The following is a 20,618-nucleotide window of genomic DNA, read 5'->3' on the forward strand; positions in this document are numbered from 1 at the left end:
ACTGTTCTATTATGTACCTCAGGTATCATTATAAATAGAATAGAAATATTATTTGTTTAAAAAAAAAAAAAAAATCCAAGTTGAAATAAATCTTTTCATCCACCATTCCGGCTTGGTCAGTACTGGCAAGGTGAAGTGAAACATGTGGCATGAGGAAATGGCAGCACTGAAACTGAGACCTGATGGTTCAGGTGAGAAAAGTGCAAGCAAAAAAAGTGAGACCATGGAGAGGGAGGTTGGGTCCAGCCTTGCTACTCCCTCCACTTCTGGTCTGCTGCTATATTTCTCCATCTTCATCCGAGCTCACACTGCTGCTTCCACTGCTGCTGCTCCCACTCTCGCTGCTCTCCTCCTGCCGGGCCTGGCTGTGAGCTGCCGCTGCTGCCGCCGCTTCTTTCTCTTGCTGCCTCAGGGCAGCCGCCTTCTTTTCCTGCTCCGCATGGCTTTTCATGTGAGCACTGCGGCTCTTCACCTTGTAGAACACCCTGAGGAAGCACACACGCACGTTAGCATTGGTCTCTCCTACAGCCTCCGTCATTCATTCTCCAAAAGAGCTTCTGCTGCTCCAGCCTCAAGTTCGTGAGCTTCAGCACAGGCCCTCACATGGGCATTGCAATGGAGCACCTGCAGCAGACACCACTTCTGACTCTGCGTGTGCCAGCAGCAGGTGGAACACCAGCAGGAGATCCTGAGCACCCTCAAACCACTTGCTTTGCCTCTTTAATATTGCCATTTCCTCCTGTCTCTCATTCAGCTCTTAAATTTTCTAAATTCAGAGGGGCAGTGCTGGTATCTGAAATACGCACGTGCTGCTTAACATGACAGGGCCCTGGTTTTCAGGCATTCCCCCTGTGCTGCAAAAACCCAATAAAGGTTGAGTTGAACAATGGCCACATGCCACTCCTGAGCGTGGTCCACACAGCTTGAAACACTTGAGCTTTTTCCTCCTGACTTGGCATTTCTATAATCTATCCCTCTACCTTTCGCCACCAACTATTTGGAATCTGCCCCAAATGCCACAAGATAATTTTAGACACCATTAAGAATTACCGCCTGCTTCTTCATCAGTGGCCAGGACTGAATCTGAACTGCCTGCCTTCTCACAGCACTGCCCTTTCTGGTGCCACACACTCCCCGAGGGCACAGAGACAAGGTACCTTAGCAGGGCCAGCGAAGGCTCAGCCACAGCAGGAATCTGCCAGCACCCCGGTGACGTAGCTAGAAAGAGATGGCATTTTCTTGCCATCCCCTGGCTTGGTGCCTTTTTTAAATAAAGGGATAACCACCAGTGTTACAAGACTCTCTACTGTTTTAAGAGTAAGCAATTTATGTAGGGAACTGAACTTTCTTGACATTTATGAATCTGTTGGCAACAAACCTACAGAAACTACCAGAACCGTGTGAGGAAAGACAAATATATTTTAGACACAAAAGGTGGGTGCAAGTTTAACCAGATGAACTGTGTACCCACTGGCCTAGTATCTGCTGCTGTAACAGATATAAGACAGTGTCTTATATTTCTACACTGCTGTTCATAAGAAAGTCTATAGCATGTTCTTAATATGTGATCTAGCACGTATCTTGAAATTACTTGTTACAAAGACAGGCATTACGGGGGGCAATACAGCAGCTGTTGAAAATGCAGCTTAACACCAAATACTGCACACAGTTGAAATGCAGGTGGTGTCTCATTCCATTTGAGGAAGAAGAGTCAGCAGCAGGCAATTACCCAAGTAGTAGAATCTTCATATCAATATATATAAAAATCCTTAATCTGCAAGTATTAGTGGGGTAATAAGTCATTAAAATGATTGCCAGTGTCTCTGGCCCAAATAGACAGCAGGAAAGCTTGTTTAAGAATAAGCTTCCACAGGAGATGCCCTACTGCAATTCTCCAACTGTTGCTGGAGGTGGAGCTGCTCTTACCTGCCACATTTTTTACATGGAAATGTGTTTTCTGTGTTCAGAGTTTTACTGGTAGCATCTGATTTCATCTTCTGTTTCCGCCTCCTCCTCTGCACTGGAGCAGCAATAGGCTTCTGAGGCTTCACTGGCGTCTCCCTTGGCTTCCTTCCAGTTCTGCCTGTGACAGTTGCCTCTTGACTCCTCATATTGGCATCACTGGCCTTTGGAGAGGGGGGAACAGTTAAGGCAAACTGAAACTTAAACCCAGTATCAGAAGGAAAACAATGGCTCCATTCCTGCGCTTCTCTTATTCCAGACCAAGGTTTTATTTAATGAGAAAGGCTTCAGGATATTTTCAGGACATTTCTCATCATGGTCCTATGTGTGCACCAATCACAAAGAATTATATTGCATTTTTTTCCCCTAACTCATCCCAGTTCTCCCACCACAGCACACAGTTTGGTCAACTAGTAATACTCTAAGCTACCTCAGCCCAGTCTCTTGTTCTGGGAGAAATTAGAGGTGGAAACATTTTCCATCTGGAACCATCCACCTGGAATTTTCTAAACTAGTTGCAGAGTGAAGGGGGCATAGGCAGCACAACATGCACAACACAGCACTTACTATTACACCATCTTGTAGTGTTTGTTCATCTTTGAGAGGAACTGTGCTGCTCTTTCTGTTATCCAACCCATCCTCTGCCTCCTCTTCTTCCTCATCTTCCTCCTCCTCCAGGTGCCCCTGTTCGTCACTGTAAATGTCCCTTCTGAGAGGAAGAACACGTGCAAACCTATGGGAACTCTTCACCAGAAGATAAAGGAACTGTTAATTTTGGTGTCTGTAAGTAAATGTCATTATGTGACATAGGATGCAAGTTTGCGAGTCTGGACTACTTCACACTGGCCAGGTTGTTTCTGCTTTTGATTTTACCAGCAAATGAGACAACACACAAAATCAGACTTCACACCACAGCCCAAAAGAGAGAAATTTAGGAAATTACCTTGATGTCAACTTCAGCTTCATCTTTCATAGATCTCTCATTCGGAAGATCAATGTCCCCAAAGATTAAGGTCCCATTCCGACCAATTTTCACCTGTTTCTTGTATGTGTAGTAGAACTCCACACACTGAGCCACTGTTTTGGTTTTTATCTGGTATTTACAAAACACGTAAAAGTCCAATAGGTCACACAATTTTAAGAAACCTTATAACAATTACTAAAGGTGCAATAAATACACTTTGTATCTTCCTTTCCTCAGCAGTCTCCACCACAACTGCTGTTAAAACCTTCTTTTCTGCATCATATTTGCCTGGATGGCCCATCCCACAGCCCACCCCCTATTGCCACTGGTATTGACTGAGAACTACAGGGCCAACTTTCCAAAGAAAAGCTGGTCAATGTAAAGGTGACACAAGCCGGCACTTTGTAAGCTTAATGCACCTCTTAGCCTCTGAAATGTTCCAATTGAGCTGTCAGGCTTGAGAGCTGCCTTTCAGTTTTACGGGGGAGCTTGCTTTTCCAGCAGCACTTCAGAGAAGACCAGACCAGAATACCAATCCAAAAATGGAATAGGAAGGTTTGCAGCCCTCTCCCATTTTGGCCACATGCATTTCATACAAACATGGTGATAGACAATTGTCAGTACAGACCTGTGACTGTCTACATATTTTCTTACCAGTGATTTTTCTGGAGGTTTTCGAATATATTCTTAGCTTCTGGGCTTTTGCAACTTAAATGCCCTTTGGGAATTTATTCAGTAAATACGCATGCGGCTCCTGGTTTTGCACTCTCCTTTAGTGATTTCCCCCCCACTGAAGTGTCATACCTCATGAGAACAGATGGGTGTGATCATTTTTACTATCATTGTCACAAAAAAATGGAAAAATTGATCCTAAAGGATGCATCATTCACATATCCTTCTTTGGTCCTTTTCATCAGTTGCAAGGATGTGTTTCTATTTAGTTTCATAAGCAAGCCATTTAAGCTGTACTGGAACATTACCAGTGCTCTATAAATACGCCCTGTAGAAGTGATATCTGCAGCGTGGACTAATGGAGCAATGCAGTAAGGTCTAAGTAAACAACAACAGCAAAACAAACACTATCGCTCTAGCTTTCTAGTGGGATTTTATGCTGTGCTGGATGATAAATTTCTCTGAAATCTTTTGAGTGGGGGACTTAACGGATGTTTCAGAAAAATCAAGATTGAACTCGCTGTATTTTAAATGCTCAGAGGTGTAAGAATGTATCATTACAGAAAAAGTAACTTACAAGCTTTTGGACCAAAAAGAAGTCTTTCTTGTAGATCGCAATGCCTTTGTTGAAAAGTTTTTTTTCAGCAACTTTCCACTTGTCTGATCCTGTAGAAAAAGAAAGTTGTAAGGGAAGGTCTTGCGATTTCAAATGTTTACTCTTCTATGTACTTTTTCTTCACCTTAAATACGACCAACTCTCACATGCAAGGGTGCAGTATCTCATCACACCTAACCCAGCGTAACTGCAGGCTGCTCTTAAGCCCTCCTCTACTGCTCCACTTCAGCCCTCCACTCAATCACTTCCTTTGTGTTAGACCTAGTACTTATCACTGTGGGTTAACTCAGTTCAGTTGCAAAAACCAGTCAATGAGATGAACTAAGACGTTTTCCAACAAACCAGCAAGGTGAATAGACACACTCTGTGGGGGCACAGTTGTGAGATTTTATACAAGGGAAATGGTGGGGCAGGAGAACAGGATCTTCTCTTTCAGCAGCAATCCACTGTACTTGAAGATTTATTGTATCTCAAATATTCCTACTATCCTAGCACCCTTGCCTCTAACACAGAAAGGAAGTCAGAGCACATATGCAAATACACACATGCACGTGTTCTAAGAGATGCAGTGTTTCTTACACTGTAAATGTCATAATTTGCACAAGCAAAATGCCTGGCAAGCCATCGTTTGATTTACCAGAGAGAAGAGTGGTCTTTTAATCTCGCTGTAAAGTTACAGAGTTCCCCAGAAGAGCAGAAAGGATAGAAAAATGTCTTATGATAGACAGGCAGCACAGTTATTCCAGTTAACAAACCTGTGTAGTGATAATCTGCCAAAGGGTGGGTTGGTGATCGTACTGGCCTCTTCAGTAGCAGTTTGGTCAAAGCTCCCTAAGATAAATGCAAATAAAACAATTAATTTGCTGTTTGTGGCATTTAAAACAAAGAGCAGGCAATTGTTAATCCTCTCTTCTCTGGCAGGCTAACTGAAAAGAACCATAACACAGCTGAACATTTGGGACAGTTTAACATTTGGGCCAACTTTAAAAATCACATTTTTGACTATCCACTGAGTCTCAGGCACCGCAGGCAAGCAGTAAGCTCTCGGCATGGCTTCACGTCTCTGCGAACTGACACTTTGCAATGCAACCACCACAGTATTGCAAGAGTGTTAATTCCACAGACAAGAGACCATGCAGTGGTTTCCTCTCAGTTACTGAATGCCTAAGTTACATACCCTGCCCTAAATCATGTCCGTCTGAAACATCGCGAGTCATTGTGATCTTGTCTCACTTGACTAAACAGTATTTCAAAATAAAACAGAGCAGTACATGACTAGAAGATTCCACACACAAAAAAAATCCCTCTCAAACTGCTTTTTACTTTGCATTTAAGCTGGAAGCGCTTTCAAAGTTAGCAGGAAGGAGAGAATGGAGTCATGCTTCCACTAGCAGTTTAAACCACCTTAACAGTGAGCTCCTGCCACCTGGGGCAGCCCTGCCCCTCCCCAATGCCAGCAACAGTATTCACAATGGTAGGCTGGTTCTGGGAACCTACCTAGCAGAAACCTAACACACACCAAAATTACTGTTTATTTGTTCTCTTTTCCAATACAGGTCAATACAGTCTCACAAGTGTGGGCAACTCCTGCCAGGCTGACTTATGCCAGGTTAAATTAATCACAGAACTATAAAAGGATGACAACGGTGTGCTGTATGCCACACTCTGCTCTTTAACACTACCTCCCAGGGGCGTCACAGGGCATTTATGAAAGCGTATCATGTCTTACAATACTGGTATAAAGTTAGGAGGACAGCCGTTCTACAGGCACACACAGAGAAGCTAAATGGATCTACTGAAAGTAAGAGGAGCAAGACACTACACTTTATGCCTCAGCCTCTTATTTTTCCTTTCAACATGGTCATCTTCCCAGGAAGACAACATTTAAGATTCATTTAGCAGCCTCAGCTCACTCACCCTAGTAGACAGTCTGTCTGTTTGTTAAAAAGCCAGACATGTCGAAGTTGGAAATACACAAAGTAGTAAGTAAACATGGCAAAACCCACTTTAGGGACCTCCAAAGGTCACTAAACATTGTGAGCCAGATGCACAGGAAGGAGCTTGCAAGGCTCTCCTCTCAGGAATGACGGGTTACCTGGCCTTCATTAACATCTTTGACCACATCAAGGTGAAAAGCTGGGAAGACTCACCAGAATGCTTCCCTTTGCTTCATGTAAGGAATGCAGCGCCAACTCCTGGTTGGTTCCAGCCCCAGGAAAAATGCTTGAACAGGCAGCAGCCAGCAGGTTTTCCACTGTTTCCACAGAGGCACCAAACAAATTCAGATAAGAAGATTAAAATGGAGTTTCCTACAGGATTCACATCATTAATTAGCTCTTTTGAAGCAGGACTAGACATAACAGAAAGTAAAACTCTCAGAGAAGCTGGATGTCCTTGCAAATTTATCTGGGTCAAATTTGGACACAAGAACTCATTAGACCGCAAGGTCATGCAGCATTACTCTGTGTGCAGTACTAATTACACATGGAGTTTCTTGCAGATCTCCTCCCTCCTATAATGTCTTCCCATCTCCCTTTACCTCAGAGACTTCCTGAATCCCGCCATATATTGTGAATTTCCATTTCACAATATCCTTTTTTCTCTCTCATCAGAAAGATTTACTCCAAGCCTGCCCACTTCCTCTTCCCCTGAGGATTTATATGCACCACAACCCATGTGCACCAATAGCAGACAGCTCCCCAAGTCTGCTACTAGCTGCCACAACTCCTGCTTCCTCATCCTGACTTCCACCTACAATTTGATTCTTTCAAAATACTATCATGCCTTGAAAATGCAGAAGTTAAGTGCACGTGGCATTCAAACGGTAACAAAGACAAGGAAGCTTCACTGAGCGAAAGGCTGCTCTTGGCCTGACCAGCAACAAATGGTCCCATTTTATCTCAATTAAAAAACCAATCCTATCAACTTCCCACCAGCCCATGCAACCCAATAAACAAGTTTTACTCCTAAGACTGTTTTCGAGACCACTCAAACACGTCACTTGACTGGCAGCTCTGAGAGATTTTCAATTATGCCTACAGTAGATACGTGGTTACCCTTACCACAACTGTGACAATTCAGTCCTATTTACCAGCCTTTCACATTCTTACCATTCTCTTGGGTGACTCTGTTGGTTTCCAAGTCACCCCACGGCTGCCACACCAGCTCTGCTTTATGTTCATCAACTGCTGCCAGAGATCTGTCTTGGAGTGATGGGATTTCTGCTTGAAAACGAGTTCCTACATTTATTCGCCTGCAGAAACAGTAAAAAGTAACTGTCAGGCCCCCTTTACAATATCGAGACAGTCTCTGTCTCTGCTAGAAGCACTAATTACAAAGAAACTGAAGTGCAGCAGGCTCTTGCATATAACATGAACAGCTGTCAGGTGTTGCAGGTTACACTAGTGTGAGTCAAAAGGCGAGAGGTTTTATATTCAGTACCAGTTTCCATTGTCTTATCAGCAATGGCTGAAATTGTATTTAAATTAGGACCCCCTAATAACTGCTCAAAGAACAGTTAATAGCTTTCAATAATCATCACTTTGAGAGGCTGTCACACGGACTTCTCTTATGGCAAGCTTTTCCTCCCACCTAAGATAGGTGAGCCTGTTTTAGTAGTAACACTTTGCCAGCCGTAAGTACAGAATCATAGCATCATTTCGGTTGAAAAGGACTTCTGGAGACTATCTGGTCCAACTCCTCATTCAAAGCAGGATCAATCTCAAAGTTTTGTCCTTTATGATCTTGACACAAGCTAGTTTCTTCTAGAAACTATTTCTAACAACTGAAACAAAAAATATAAAACAATGAAAGCTGTATTACTCAGTCTGTATCTAACCCGAATCCCATTCTTTTAGCAACAATCTCATACTTTAAGATTCTGAATTAGCAGACAAGATTTTTCACAACATGCAATCCACAGAGCACTACACAAAGTCAAATAACCATCTTGATTCTACTGTGTATTAGCAAACACAATTTTGTGCAGAGACAGGTTAAGAACTACCACTGAAAGACCGCTCTACCACACTCGGAGGTCTGGAGGTCTACACGAACAGCACAGCAAGCAGTGAGAGCATGCACATCCTTTGTCATTGCTCTGCATCTCTTACTCAGTGGCAAAATATGCAGAGACAGCAGTAGCTACACAAACTCAGTGTAAAATAAGTCCAAGGACAACTTTCTAAGTAATTGCAACTATGCATGCAATTCAGAGGTCCAGAAGAGAGAGCAAAAGAAACGTCCAAGCTGTGCTAGCAAAAAGACCCTTCAGAAAACCAAGACATTTGAGAACAGCTGCTCCTCAGACCACTTCGAATATAATGACAATCTCCTATTCTGAAATAAGGTATCTATGCTTAATGCAAAAACGTTCCTCTTTCAGGTGCCAGTCAACTAGCACCACATTGGTAGCTCCTGCAATAGTAAAGGATGAAGAAATATTTTTTTTTTTTTTATTTTTTTTTTTTGAGAGAGAGAGAAGATCAGGCAGTGGCCACACGACAATAAAACTCTGGAGTTGCTTCATTAGAAAAAAGGTAGAACTCCCTGCCCAGGGCAAGGTTTGCTCCAGTTCTCCAGTCTTGGTTCCCCCCAAGCATGAGGCGAAACACAGTAACTAGAGAAAAAGCATGATCAAGTACAATAAGGAATAGTAACAAAAACATCTGAGAAATGCCAGCCTCCAGACTTTTCTGGTCCTCCGCTGTTTTGAAATGACACATGCATGTCTACACACTATGCAGAATGATGTTAATGTGGAGTTGTCTGCTCAATGTGATCAGCCTTGCTTATTGTTATGCCATGCAGGTTCACAGAGGAGGAAAGGGTTAGGGATTATGATCCACCCTAGAAGGGATGACTGCTGGAACTGACACTTTGCCGTCAACTGAGAACCGATAAAAAGGCTGTTACTGCAATGGGAAATTTGGCAGATTTTGCATCCCAAGACACATGCTCCTCTAGCCTCACCTGTGAGAGGCAGAGGGGCAACTGGAAAAGCTGGAGGGAAAGAACGTGAGCCTTCTTGAAAGACTATCAGGAGCTACATTTTATCTTGAAACTAGACTTAGAATATGGCATCCCTAGGCTAGAAAAGCCTAAGAATTAGTCCTTGTACCTGCAATGCCCAAATAAAACCAGATTTCTACTGCAAGAGTTGACCTGAGTAACCTGATCTAAACTGGCCTGCTCTCAGCAGAGGCTTGGACCAGATAACCTCCAGAGGTCCATTCAAGCTACATTATTCCATGATGCCTTTACTGACAAAGCCTAGATCCTAGATTTCAGTACAGCAAAAGCTCTTGCCTGTAAGCACCGATGGTGTTCCTGGGACACCCCAGTATACAGCTGAGTGTGGTAACATCCAGAATTGAGGCTGTGAATTGGGAAGGCCATTCACAGCTGACACACCACAGCTATACTGAAGGCTGGGGCTAGCTGAGGGGTGATTTTAAGACTTTTAAGCAACTGAACTGAAAACCTGTAGGACACACAGATCTGTGATACCAGCTGCCTATCGTACTACTTCACAAATAGAAGAATTAAGCTTCATTATCACATTTCCTATTCCAAACCTCTGCAATGAAATGACCTTTTGAGATGCATTAGCAGAAGGTCCAGCAAAGCACAAGCAATTAAGAATGCAATATTAGGTAATCACAAGTTATAGTCAACTTCTGACAGAATCAAGACTACAAATCAAACACTTTTCTTAAAAAAAAAGTGATTCCTGCCATATTTCCTTTATAGAAGACATGTCAACATAACTGACCACAATAGTGCTGCACAAACTAGCTTTAGAGCAGCAGACTGATTTACTTCGACAACACAGAATGACACCAGTTTGCTAATTTATCTTGGTTAAAAGATAAAGCTATCTACCTGCATCAGCACCTGTTCAGTAAGACTTAACACGATGGCAGGACAACTCATGGCATATAACTCTGCTTTGGCAACAGGAAATGAACCTGCACCACTAAGTTACTATGGTTTGAAACTTCCAGCAACAAATTTGAAAATTTTCACACACGACTAAAACTGCAGCTAACTTTGTGTCATTAACTTCAGCAATTTAAATCAACAGACACAATAGCCAAAGACAATTCCATTTTTTGCAATTTGGGGAAACAAAAAAATAGCTGCTCAAGAAGTTTCCCTGGATTAGTGTGAAATGAACAACAAAAAGATTAATCAAGCCATTTTCAAAACATATTTAAACACCACCAAATGTGCTTGTTTCCATGAACGGGCTCAGCCTGGAAGGATTTGCAAAGGTGACAAGAATAATGTGGGTTTATTCACAATTGCAACATTTGCTCAGGACAACTTGCTGCCAAAAGTGCAGAACGCTCAGCTGCAAACAGGAAGGCAGAGTGGAAAAAGGGCAAGAAAAATAAATTTTAAAAAAATTAATAAATCAACAGCAAATGCTCCAGTCAATTTTTAAAGCATAAGCCACTTGGGAAGAAAAAGTAACAGAAGCCTGGTATTTATTTGGAGAGAGTCTGAGTTGCATATCTCAAATGCTACAGGATACGCTGCAGAGTTGGAGCAGATTCTTGACTGCAGAGTCAGCAATGCAGAGCCACGTGAGTGTGTTTATGCCATATGGGTTTCCACGCCATGCATCTCCATGTTTAGATTTCGCTAGAGTTCATTAACCTAGGTATGATAACGAATTGGAACTACCTTGCTGCAGTTCTACAGCACTGAACTTGAGCTGGTAACACCCCCAGAGGGTCAGCAAGGGCTGCGCAGGGACGTTTGCTATTCTGCTCAGGTTTAGCAGGACTGGCACCAAGCCTAAGCTCATAACTCCAGCTTCAATATCTCCAAACTGCATTCCCCAGTGCTTCTGGGTCCACAAATGTCTGAGCTTCCCCAGCACACAGCCAGCTAAGAGACTAACGAGGCTTGTTAGCTCAGGCCATGAACACTGTACGCAGCTGGCTGCAGTGCTTTTGGACTGAGCTAGCCCAGGAGGGAGCAAAGTCGTGCTCATAGCTGTGCTGCAGCTAATCCTCCCCACGGATAACCTGCAGTCTGACCAGCCCATGTGACAGCTAACTACATTTTTCCACACCATGTTTTGGCCTTTCTCTAAAGGAGTTTTATCCCTCACTCTGAAACACAACACACAGCACGCAAAGAAGTGTTTGTGTACAACAGAACAGGGCAGATTCACCTTTAGCTAACCAGTAGTATTTCAGCCCAGAGGCATATGAGCAGTGATAGAAAGCAATTATAATGTCACCAGAATTACAAGATGCATTTGCCCACACAAACGTTATTTATCACATGGAGCAATTTTTCATAAAGGCAGTTTATATTTTGAGTCGCCAATAGGAATAGCTTTAGTGTTTTTAAGAGATACAGCAACTGCACAGGGAGCAGCTTGAAGCTTTAGGAGGAAGAAAGGACACACATTTACTGCCAGGCTAAGAATCTTCTGGGTACTTACGGTTCAATGCTGACTGGGGTGGCTTCCCCCACCACCGTAAGAACAGGAGGAGTAACTTCTGAACTATCTGCAGGGAAAAGAAAGGACTGCTCAGACAGCTCATCTTCACATTTGAGATATATTCTTCACACAGCTTGTAAATCTAATCGGAGCTATCCATCTCTCAGAAAAGGTACTGATATGCTAAACGAGTTTAAGCTGATCAAGAAATTACTTTCCAGTCACCATCTACATTCTTAGTGATAACTATTTACTGTCCCCTCAATTCAAGATAATGACAATCTATTATAGAGGAACCGACTCTTCCATTCCTAAAACCGTCAGTAGGGGGTGATGCAGATTATTTGTGAAGGCTAACATGCATGCCCAGAAAGCAAGATCGTATTTTCCACATCCTAACTCCCCAGATTATCATGAAGTCCCAGTTCCATATAACCACATCTCCCAAAGTCATGATCTTCCTCCTATTACTCCACAGTTCCTAATCATAAATTAGCCAAGAAAGGAAGGATAAAATGGAACTTACTTGATCTAAGCAGAGTTCTGTGAGCACTTTTAGGAGTCATTGGAGGGGGAACCGGATGACCGCTTGAAGAGAGGATAGCGTTAAAATACAGCCCAGATCCTTCTCTCACTGGACTAAGAATGGGCGGAGGAGTGTAAGGAGGTAGCTCAAAGTTCCTATCCGAAGGATGATCTGCCAGACGGACAGGTGACCGTAAGTGGCTCTGATAGGGAGTAATGTTAGAATAAACAGGTGGTGCAATAAAGGTGCCAGCTTTTGGTGGTATGAAAAGTGGCTCAGGTCTTGGCCGCTGCTTTGGTTTCCGGGCAAAGCCCTCTGCTTCATCCTTTGGGACAGCATCTTCATGCTATTAGAAAAGAATTATGTACTTAATTTCACTTTAAAACCTGAGGTCTTTTGAAAACCTTCAGTGAGATGACAACATTCTTTCATGGCAGCTCAAAATCTGGATAGGGCAGCTGGAGGGCATATCAACAATTAGCAAAAAAGGAAAGGAGGAGCAAGATGGGGAATGGAACAGACACATGACCTATTAGGTAGCAACATTAGCTCTGAGCGCTTATGAAGTTATATTTTACAAGAACTACACATATGTCCGGTCCAACCTTTGGTTAGAAAGATAGTGACCTCATGGTAGCTTTAAAAGACGACATAAAAGCATAGCAGAACCCAGGTACAGATATACGGTGACACCAAACAACAATAAGAGAACAGAAGACAATATAACAATATTGCTCTAGATGGTCAAGCATTTAAATGCAGAGAAACCTCCTTAGATGCCTGCCATTTCTCTGGCATCTGAACATTCTATTGTATTTCTGAATAGAAGAGACCAAAAAAAAAAAACCAAACATTCAACCAACAAACCACCCACTCAACAGCACCACACTGAAGGGGAACACTCAAGTACCAACCTTCAGAACCTCAGTAAGAGATTTCAATTCCATGAGAATAAATCTTCACTTTGGACTTTATTCACACACAGAGATACGTGCACTACTCACAATTTATTATTATCGATCAATGTATGGAGAAAGCACTCTTTACTCAGACAGACTATTTATTCTGGTGTTATTGACCATCTTGCTTTATTCACTGTTTAGTAGTGGGGCACTGCTTGGCTGTACTAGCATTAGCTATAGGTCATGTAAAGCCAGTGATGCGCAAATATATGGCAATATTACGATGAAAAAACATCCACAGTCCCTAGACTACATCCATTCCAAATTCAAGGCTTGAGATCAAAATACTTTCATAGAAAAGCTTACGGATAAAAACTATGTAATTAACAGATTTGGCTCATCTTTGGTTTCTTGGTCCATCCATACCTGATTTGAGGTTTCCATGTTAGTATTACGATTAGATCGCCTCCGAGTGACTATCACAGAAGGCTTGCGTTCACAAGGAGCTCGATCATTTGTTTGGCCTCTCTGGAGCTTTCCATCTTCAGACTTTTCCTTTCCAAGGCTCTGCAAGTCAATTTTCCTCACTGGCACAGACACAGGAATGATAAGAGGCACAAGGCTGTTATCCTCCCGCGCTCTTTTGGGAGCTGGTGAAGAACCAGCAAATTCCACAACACTTTTTGCAGCTGTAGGCCCTGAAGCTGCTATCAGCACACTCTTCTCTTCTGAAGTATCCAGCTCCTGAGAAGAAAAGTAGATTCCTTAAAAGTTCTGTAGTACTTACATAGTAAATCAGGTAATATCTCACTTTCAGTGTATATCAAGTTTCTCAATGAAATTTGCAAGCTGAAATGGATTTGGAAAAGTGTTACTGGAGGAAAAAGAATACTTGCCGGATGTGTTACCAAAATTTCATAGAATTACTTGAGGATTGCCTGAAGTCTCAACTGCTAGAATATTTATCTACATCATTCTTAGGGACCATTTTACTACCTACGGTTTGGCCTGTTATATTCCAGCTGAACCGTGCCCTGCCATATAACTTCCAACAAAGGTTCTTCAGTTTTAGTAACGACATTAAGCTGCAGGTTATTAATTTCAAATATTGGACTTCCATTCCAGGAAAGACTGAACCAAGATTATCTTAACCAAATGTCTCATACAAAAAACAGAGCTAGCTTTTTGCCGCATTTTTTTCCCCGATTTACATGACAAGAACAACTTTCCTTATTGTAACTGAAGCCTTTGAAATTTGTTGTCTAACCAGGCTTGAGTCTGAAGGACTTTGCTCAGCGGAATCATCAAGGCATAACTGCAAGCCAGAACTTTTTGCACTGGTACTACAGCACCCATGTCCCTGGTTTCTTTTACTCAAGGAAAGACAAGAAAATTGGGCTCCAAGGAGACGGGAATGGAGGATGAGTTACTGAACACACACATGGATACTGTAACATCAAATAGCTTCAGGTACTGTTAGATCAGCGATTTCTAGTCCTTCAAATGACTGTCCACATGTTCATTTCACTCTCAACGCAAAAGCAGTTGCCAGCTCACTTAGAAGCCAGATGTTAAAAGTACAACTTAAGTCACCTCTCTTCAGGGATGTAAAAGGCCTTCTTGAGCTCTGATGAAGCGCAATCTAGAAGCTGTAGAAGGTGATCCTTTTCGTGTTTCAGAACTTCTCTCTAACTTACATCTCTGTTTGCAAAGCCTTTGGATAGGATTAGGTATGCAAACTCATCCTCCATCAGAGCCACAATCTACTGAGGAATCTACCTGAAGAGCTGTGTTTTGTAGGTGGAAACTAAGGCACATTATCTCTCAGGGATGACAAGTGGCCTCCAATCTGGAATTCCAAAATTTTGCAGTTTTACTGAAGTCCTCAAAAATAATCTATTGTGTGCCATTAAGAATACCTAATCCTGATTAAAAAGCTAGCATAAGCAAGTTCCGTCATACAGATTCAGACAACCCCCCCAGTCATTTCACTGTGGTCATAGATCAAGAAAGCTGGCTTCACTGATGAGCAAGAGAACATGCTCCAGCTGGCACACGAAAAGCCAACCCACGATAGCTAGAAGGACACCAGACTGAAGTCCCAGCTTGATACTCTATTTATAACGAGGGAAGCACAACTGTATTGTCACAAGATGCATCAGTCACAGCCTGGCGTTTGTGCTCTGGCCTCTCTCCAAATGAGTCCTGGTAATTTTTGTTGCTTTTAAGAGCAAACAGGTCCACTCTGAAACACTAAACACAAAAAAAAACCCGCTAGGTTTCAAGCTTGAGCAAATAAAAGCAGTCATATCAAGAAGATTTAGGACTGCCTCCTTCCAAGACCTTCTACTAGACTACAGCGAAGTGTGCACAGAAATGTTTATCCCGTAAGTGACATGGCAGTTTAGAAATCTGACTGCTTCTTCACAGAGACTGGCGATATCTGTCCCCACCACACGACAACAAAACACACAACTGAAAATTCACAACTGGCACTAGTTGCTCCAGCCTGCACTGTAGGAGGAATTAATGAGCTCTGAGGACCTTCCTTCACTCCAGGCTGGTGATATGCACCTGTACTTTCCCATGAGACCAATTTTGGATTTGAAGTGCATTCATCATGCTGACAGATATGTCACTAGGGACCACTACCTCTAGATAGCAAGAGGCTTTTGTAAATTTTTGTAGCCTCCCTCCACTACTTCAGGAAAGAGAGACTAACAAGGATGCATTTTTAAACATACAAACAGGTCATCTACTGGAAACAGATGCCTACTTCCACTAGTCCTGCCCATACCTGAAGAAGCAGCTCACATATGGCTTTGTATTGCCATACATGGGCCTCCATCAGGGAAATTTATGCTGTTACCACCTGATTACTGAAGCCTAAGTAAACATCTGGGACAGCTCTGGGTTCCTCTTCTGGCAGAGAGATCCACAGCATACAGTTTAGCACCACTGTTAGAGCAGCGCATTCATTCTTTTAGATTGTTGCCAGAGAAAATCTTGGTTTTAAGCAGATTACTTTTTTCCTCCCAATGTGCCTGTTACTATTGCAAGCACTCTAGCATACTTTCTGAGTACCTGAGAGAATAACAGCAATCAAACAAGTAATGACAGTATGAATATATGAACAATCACCAACTCTGACCCATCTGAAAACCTCAGATACTTCCTGTGTGCTACACAGATCTCTGTAGGTCAAGAGACATGAACTAATTTCCTGACTACAAGGAGGAAATTATGGCAGCTAGTCACACAAAAGATGTCACATTTCTCTGGCTGTACGGTCTTTGGCATTGATCCTGTCTATCCCTCAAGTGGTTTCTAAAAAATTTAGAATTCCCAGACAAAACCCAATTGCGATAGCTGGAAGGACTGTTCCAAGGCCACTGCTGTGATCAGACAAGAAACCACACCAGCCTTTTAGAAACACCTGCCCATACAGTGCTTTCTGCCATCATTCTGCACCATCTTGCTTACAGTAAAAGCAGCTTCACCCTGCAGTCAAGCAGTCAAACTGAGGTTTGTCCATGAAGGAAGTGAGTCCAGAACTGCAACTCCACAAATAAAACTTTTTTTTTTTTGGTACGTGACAGCTGGTACCCTGCCCTGTGCCTGGGGAAAGAGGCCAGGTAACTAAAACCTCTGCCTCCCTTCCATAAAGGAATACTTAAATCCAGAAACCCTTAAGATGACCATTTCAGATCTGAGAAAATCTTTTGGGCCTATTAAAGAAAACAAGTTACACCACCCTTTTGCATATAACAGTTATATGTGAAATGAAACCATAAAACTAAGAGTTGAGAATTTGCTGCAGCATGTAAGCAGCAATAAGCTTGCACCACCTGGAAAAGGCAGGAACAGTATGATGGGCAGCATCAGTTGTGACACTACATGTAGACAGACACTGCTGTCCAAAATACTGTTTTCACGGAAGATATACACACCTACACTGAAATGTTCAAACAACTAGTTCTAATTATGAATGTATCTTCTTTCATCAGCCATTTAACCCTATGGCCTTCTTAATGCTCTTCACATAACCTATGCTAGAGAAGGCTTCTAGGTTGCTTACAACAGAAAGACGCTCATAAGAGAAGCGGACCACATTTCTTCAGCAAACATTTTCTTTTTCTCCCTCACACGATATCCAACAGCCTTAAAGATGTAAAATCCATCAGACCTCAGATAAGAATTTTAGTATCTTTCAAAACTGCATCCTGAAAGCCTGAAAAGATCTAAACATAAGGAGTTCTTTTGCTAGCGTCATCATGGAAGCAAACAAGCTGCTTGCATAATTGCAAAGGACAAAAGAGCATCTGTCAAAACACTTCTCTGTTTGGTCTTGACATTATGAATCAAGCTGCAAGCAAACATGCCTTCAAACAGCCAATTTCTTGCTTCACTTCTTAGGGCCTTTTCCTAGATGTTCTGTTAGCTCTTCCTTGCTGCTGTGTTGGTGACCAGGCTGCAACACAAATTGTGGGCCTTCCTGCAATATAACTGTACAACGGCTGGGAGAGTATGAGCAAACAGCTCACGCTGCTAACTACTAGTTTTCTATTAAATCTGCTTGTTCAACTGCAGTGAGAGCAAAAAGGATTGAAGATAGCATCAACAGTCACTGGTTGCTGTCCACTCTGCAAGAGGTGGAGTAGGCTATGGATATTTGCCTCGTTGTTTATTAGTTCTATTCTTTCACTCACGCAGCACATCCGTCTAAGGAAGGGATTGGAAAAAACAGCCACAGACAGACTAGGAAAAAAAAAGATGACAAGAACAAGAAAGCGAATAAAATTCCCTTCCCTTTGTTGCCTGACTGGGCAGCAACTCAAGTGACAAAACTGTACGTAAAAGTTGCTCATGCTCTAACACTCTTATTTCATCAGCCTCTGGCAACAAAGCTTCCAAGGAAAGGCGTATCTTTACTTCTCACGAGAGGCACTCAATGAAGGATTAGTCAAACCACAACTGAAAGAAAACCTCCAAAACACACCTTCAAAAAAACCCCACCCAACTCCAAAACATCCCACCCACTTGCCTCCCCTAGGCTAGTTAGTTTTGAACCCTATCACCTTGCCATACAGAATACATACTGTATAGTTTAGACCAATGGGACACCAAAAGGATAAGAGTAGTGAACTACCTAATCAGTCAATGCTAAATTTTTTCCCCATCAAGCCAGACTTTGTCCTCAGGTTACCACATTTGCTGCAGGTCATTCTCAGAAACAGGATACCGCATCAGACAGACCTTTGTTATGGCTGGTCTAAGTTCTCCATGTGAGTGAGTCTTCCTCGAGCTTTTAATATCTGGGAATTACTGAATGTGTCAATCACATTACGTAAGTTTTAAATAGCACAATTCAGAAACACTTCAACTGCTAAAACTGAAAAATTGGAAGGTAAGCAGCCACCTCTTAACATAGAATGTTAAATTGGTAAAAAGACATGAACTGCTTATAATTGTGTCTCAATTCCTGATCAGCTTACGGCCTAAGACATCCATATTTTGAAGCCCTGGGCTAAAAATCGCATTCAGTATTAGTGAAATAAAACTGCCCTTAGGTAGAAGATCTCTGTTCTCCCACATCTATGAATTACAGTAGCTGAACTTACATGACACCATTCCAGAGCTGCTCTTGCTGTACACTACAACAATTCTTACATCAAGATACCATGCTATCTTGAATTTATGTACATTAATTCATTTCAGCCCTATTTTGTAGTCTAAAATGTGCTATATTAGTTAGGATGTATACCTTACCTTTACATTCTGAAGAGAAGCAAGTTCAACAGCTTTTTGGGCCAAAGTTAGCAAATTGGCTTCTTGAGAAACACGTCGTCTCCGTCGTGTACTCTGGATTACACCACCTCTGACACCCTGAAAATCATTAGTTTTCTGAGTGTTTTCTTCAGCTTCTGCTGCCTGTTTCTCCCCATCTCTACCATTCTGGGCTGTAGCTTGCCTGTCTGTTTCCATCTGGCACAGCTCACTATTGACCAGGACATCTTTCTGCCCCAGATCCAGTCTCTTGGGGTGCAAATAGCTACTTTTGTTGTGGGCCAGTGATTCAGGAGGCTGCTGTAATGGGACATCTTGCTGATGTGTTTGCCAGTGATGCAGAAATAAATTGCTAGGTTGTTCTTCCGCCTGCTTGGAAGGCAACACTTCTCCTCCAGATGTCAGCAGGACACCTTCTTTGGAGAGTCTCCGTGACCTTCTTGGAAAGGGAATCTGGGTCTGAGGTAGCACAGTCTGTTGGTTCTGCTCTGTTAGAGCCTTGAATAGTTCCTGGTTCCTCTCCGTTTGCTGAAACTGGTGCGCCATCATGTGATGCTGAGGTGCTGCAGCAGCCACATGAGGCTGTGCTATGGAAGCAGTCTGCTGCAGACTGAAGGCTTGTGTGGCAGCCTGTTGCTGCTGCTGCTGTTGAGGATAGAAGTTTTCAAACAGCTGTAGCTGGGGAAGAGCTTGCTGTTTTTGTTGAGCAGTAAATGCTGGACTGGAAGAAGCTGGGGCCTCTTGAAAGACATGTAACAACTCAGGAAGACCCTGCTTTTGACCTTGGTGACCAAATGCAAGTTGGAAAGGCTGTAACGGCAGACTTTGATTCGGCTGCTGCTGTTTCTGTATCTGATGAAAAGAATTAATTTGAGCTTGCTGTCTAACCAGGGCTTGTTGTTCTAGCTGAGCCTTCTGGGACATCATCTGCTGGACAGCATCTCCATACAAGTCCAGCTGTGACACAAATACTCCTTTCTCTTGATTTCTTTTAAGGGCTTCTGGGTGGCCATAGAAACCTGGGGCACCAGCATTGGAGTGGGGTCCTTTTGGGTTGCCCCCAAAAACCATACTGTGGTTCCACATTGAAGGTGGAGACTGCCAGTGGCTGTCACCCCTCTCTGGCAACCGGTTTCCCATTAGTGAATTCTGCCATTTGACAGTTGTTACCGTCTGGGACATCATCATTGATTCTCCCCTATCTTGACTGTAAACAGAGTTCATCAAAGCAACATTGTTGGGGGCACTTGTCAATCCTCCTGCGTGAGAAATCTCCATAGTTTGGGAGACTGGTATATTCCCTCCATGACCATAGTACTGTCCTTCCTTAAGCTGCTGCTGTGGTTCTTTTGATGACACAGCTATTTCCTGCTCATTAAAATAGGCAATTCGTTTCCCAGTCCTTTTGCTTGAAGACTTTTGCTGAGCCTGAAGATTCATGATTCAGTCTATTCTCGCAGCTGCACACGCCGTATTTACAATCCACCCATCCCTGAGGCTGGGGGAGGAAAGGCACCGAAGTCTCTCTTTTCCATTCAGTTTTAGTAATAAAGGGCAGGAAAGAAGTCCAGATGAAAGGGCATCCACTTCCTTTTTCTTCCTGTGCTTCTCCCACTTCTTTTCACTCTTATCCTTTGTGGTTCAGAGGTCAGTAGGGTCCACTTGGTTACAGGTCCTGAAACAGAGAAGTAATTGCAATGAATCATCAACAGACATAACTGGCACAC

The 20,618-nt window shown here is 42.7% G+C and overlaps 1 protein-coding gene across 1 annotated transcript; it reads right to left on the reverse strand.

Annotated features, from left to right (window-relative positions):
- Positions 1–277: 277 nt before the first annotated feature.
- On the reverse strand, positions 278–20,331 carry MIDEAS (mitotic deacetylase associated SANT domain protein). The gene is made up of 12 exons (XM_009960726.2): positions 18,874–20,331; positions 13,531–13,848; positions 12,203–12,548; positions 11,677–11,743; positions 7,325–7,467; positions 6,365–6,468; positions 4,970–5,045; positions 4,176–4,264; positions 2,906–3,055; positions 2,530–2,706; positions 1,927–2,126; positions 278–485 (listed from the first exon to the last, which is right to left on the reverse strand). The coding sequence occupies exons 1-12, from the start codon at positions 20,329–20,331 to the stop codon at positions 278–280; spliced, it is 3,336 nt and encodes a 1,111-aa protein (XP_009959028.1).
- Between the last annotated feature and the right edge of the window lie 287 nt (positions 20,332–20,618).

This window comes from Leptosomus discolor, chromosome 3, assembly GCF_034619465.1.
Source record: "Leptosomus discolor isolate bLepDis1 chromosome 3, bLepDis1.hap2, whole genome shotgun sequence".
Taxonomy (NCBI): Eukaryota; Metazoa; Chordata; class Aves; order Leptosomiformes; family Leptosomidae; genus Leptosomus; species Leptosomus discolor.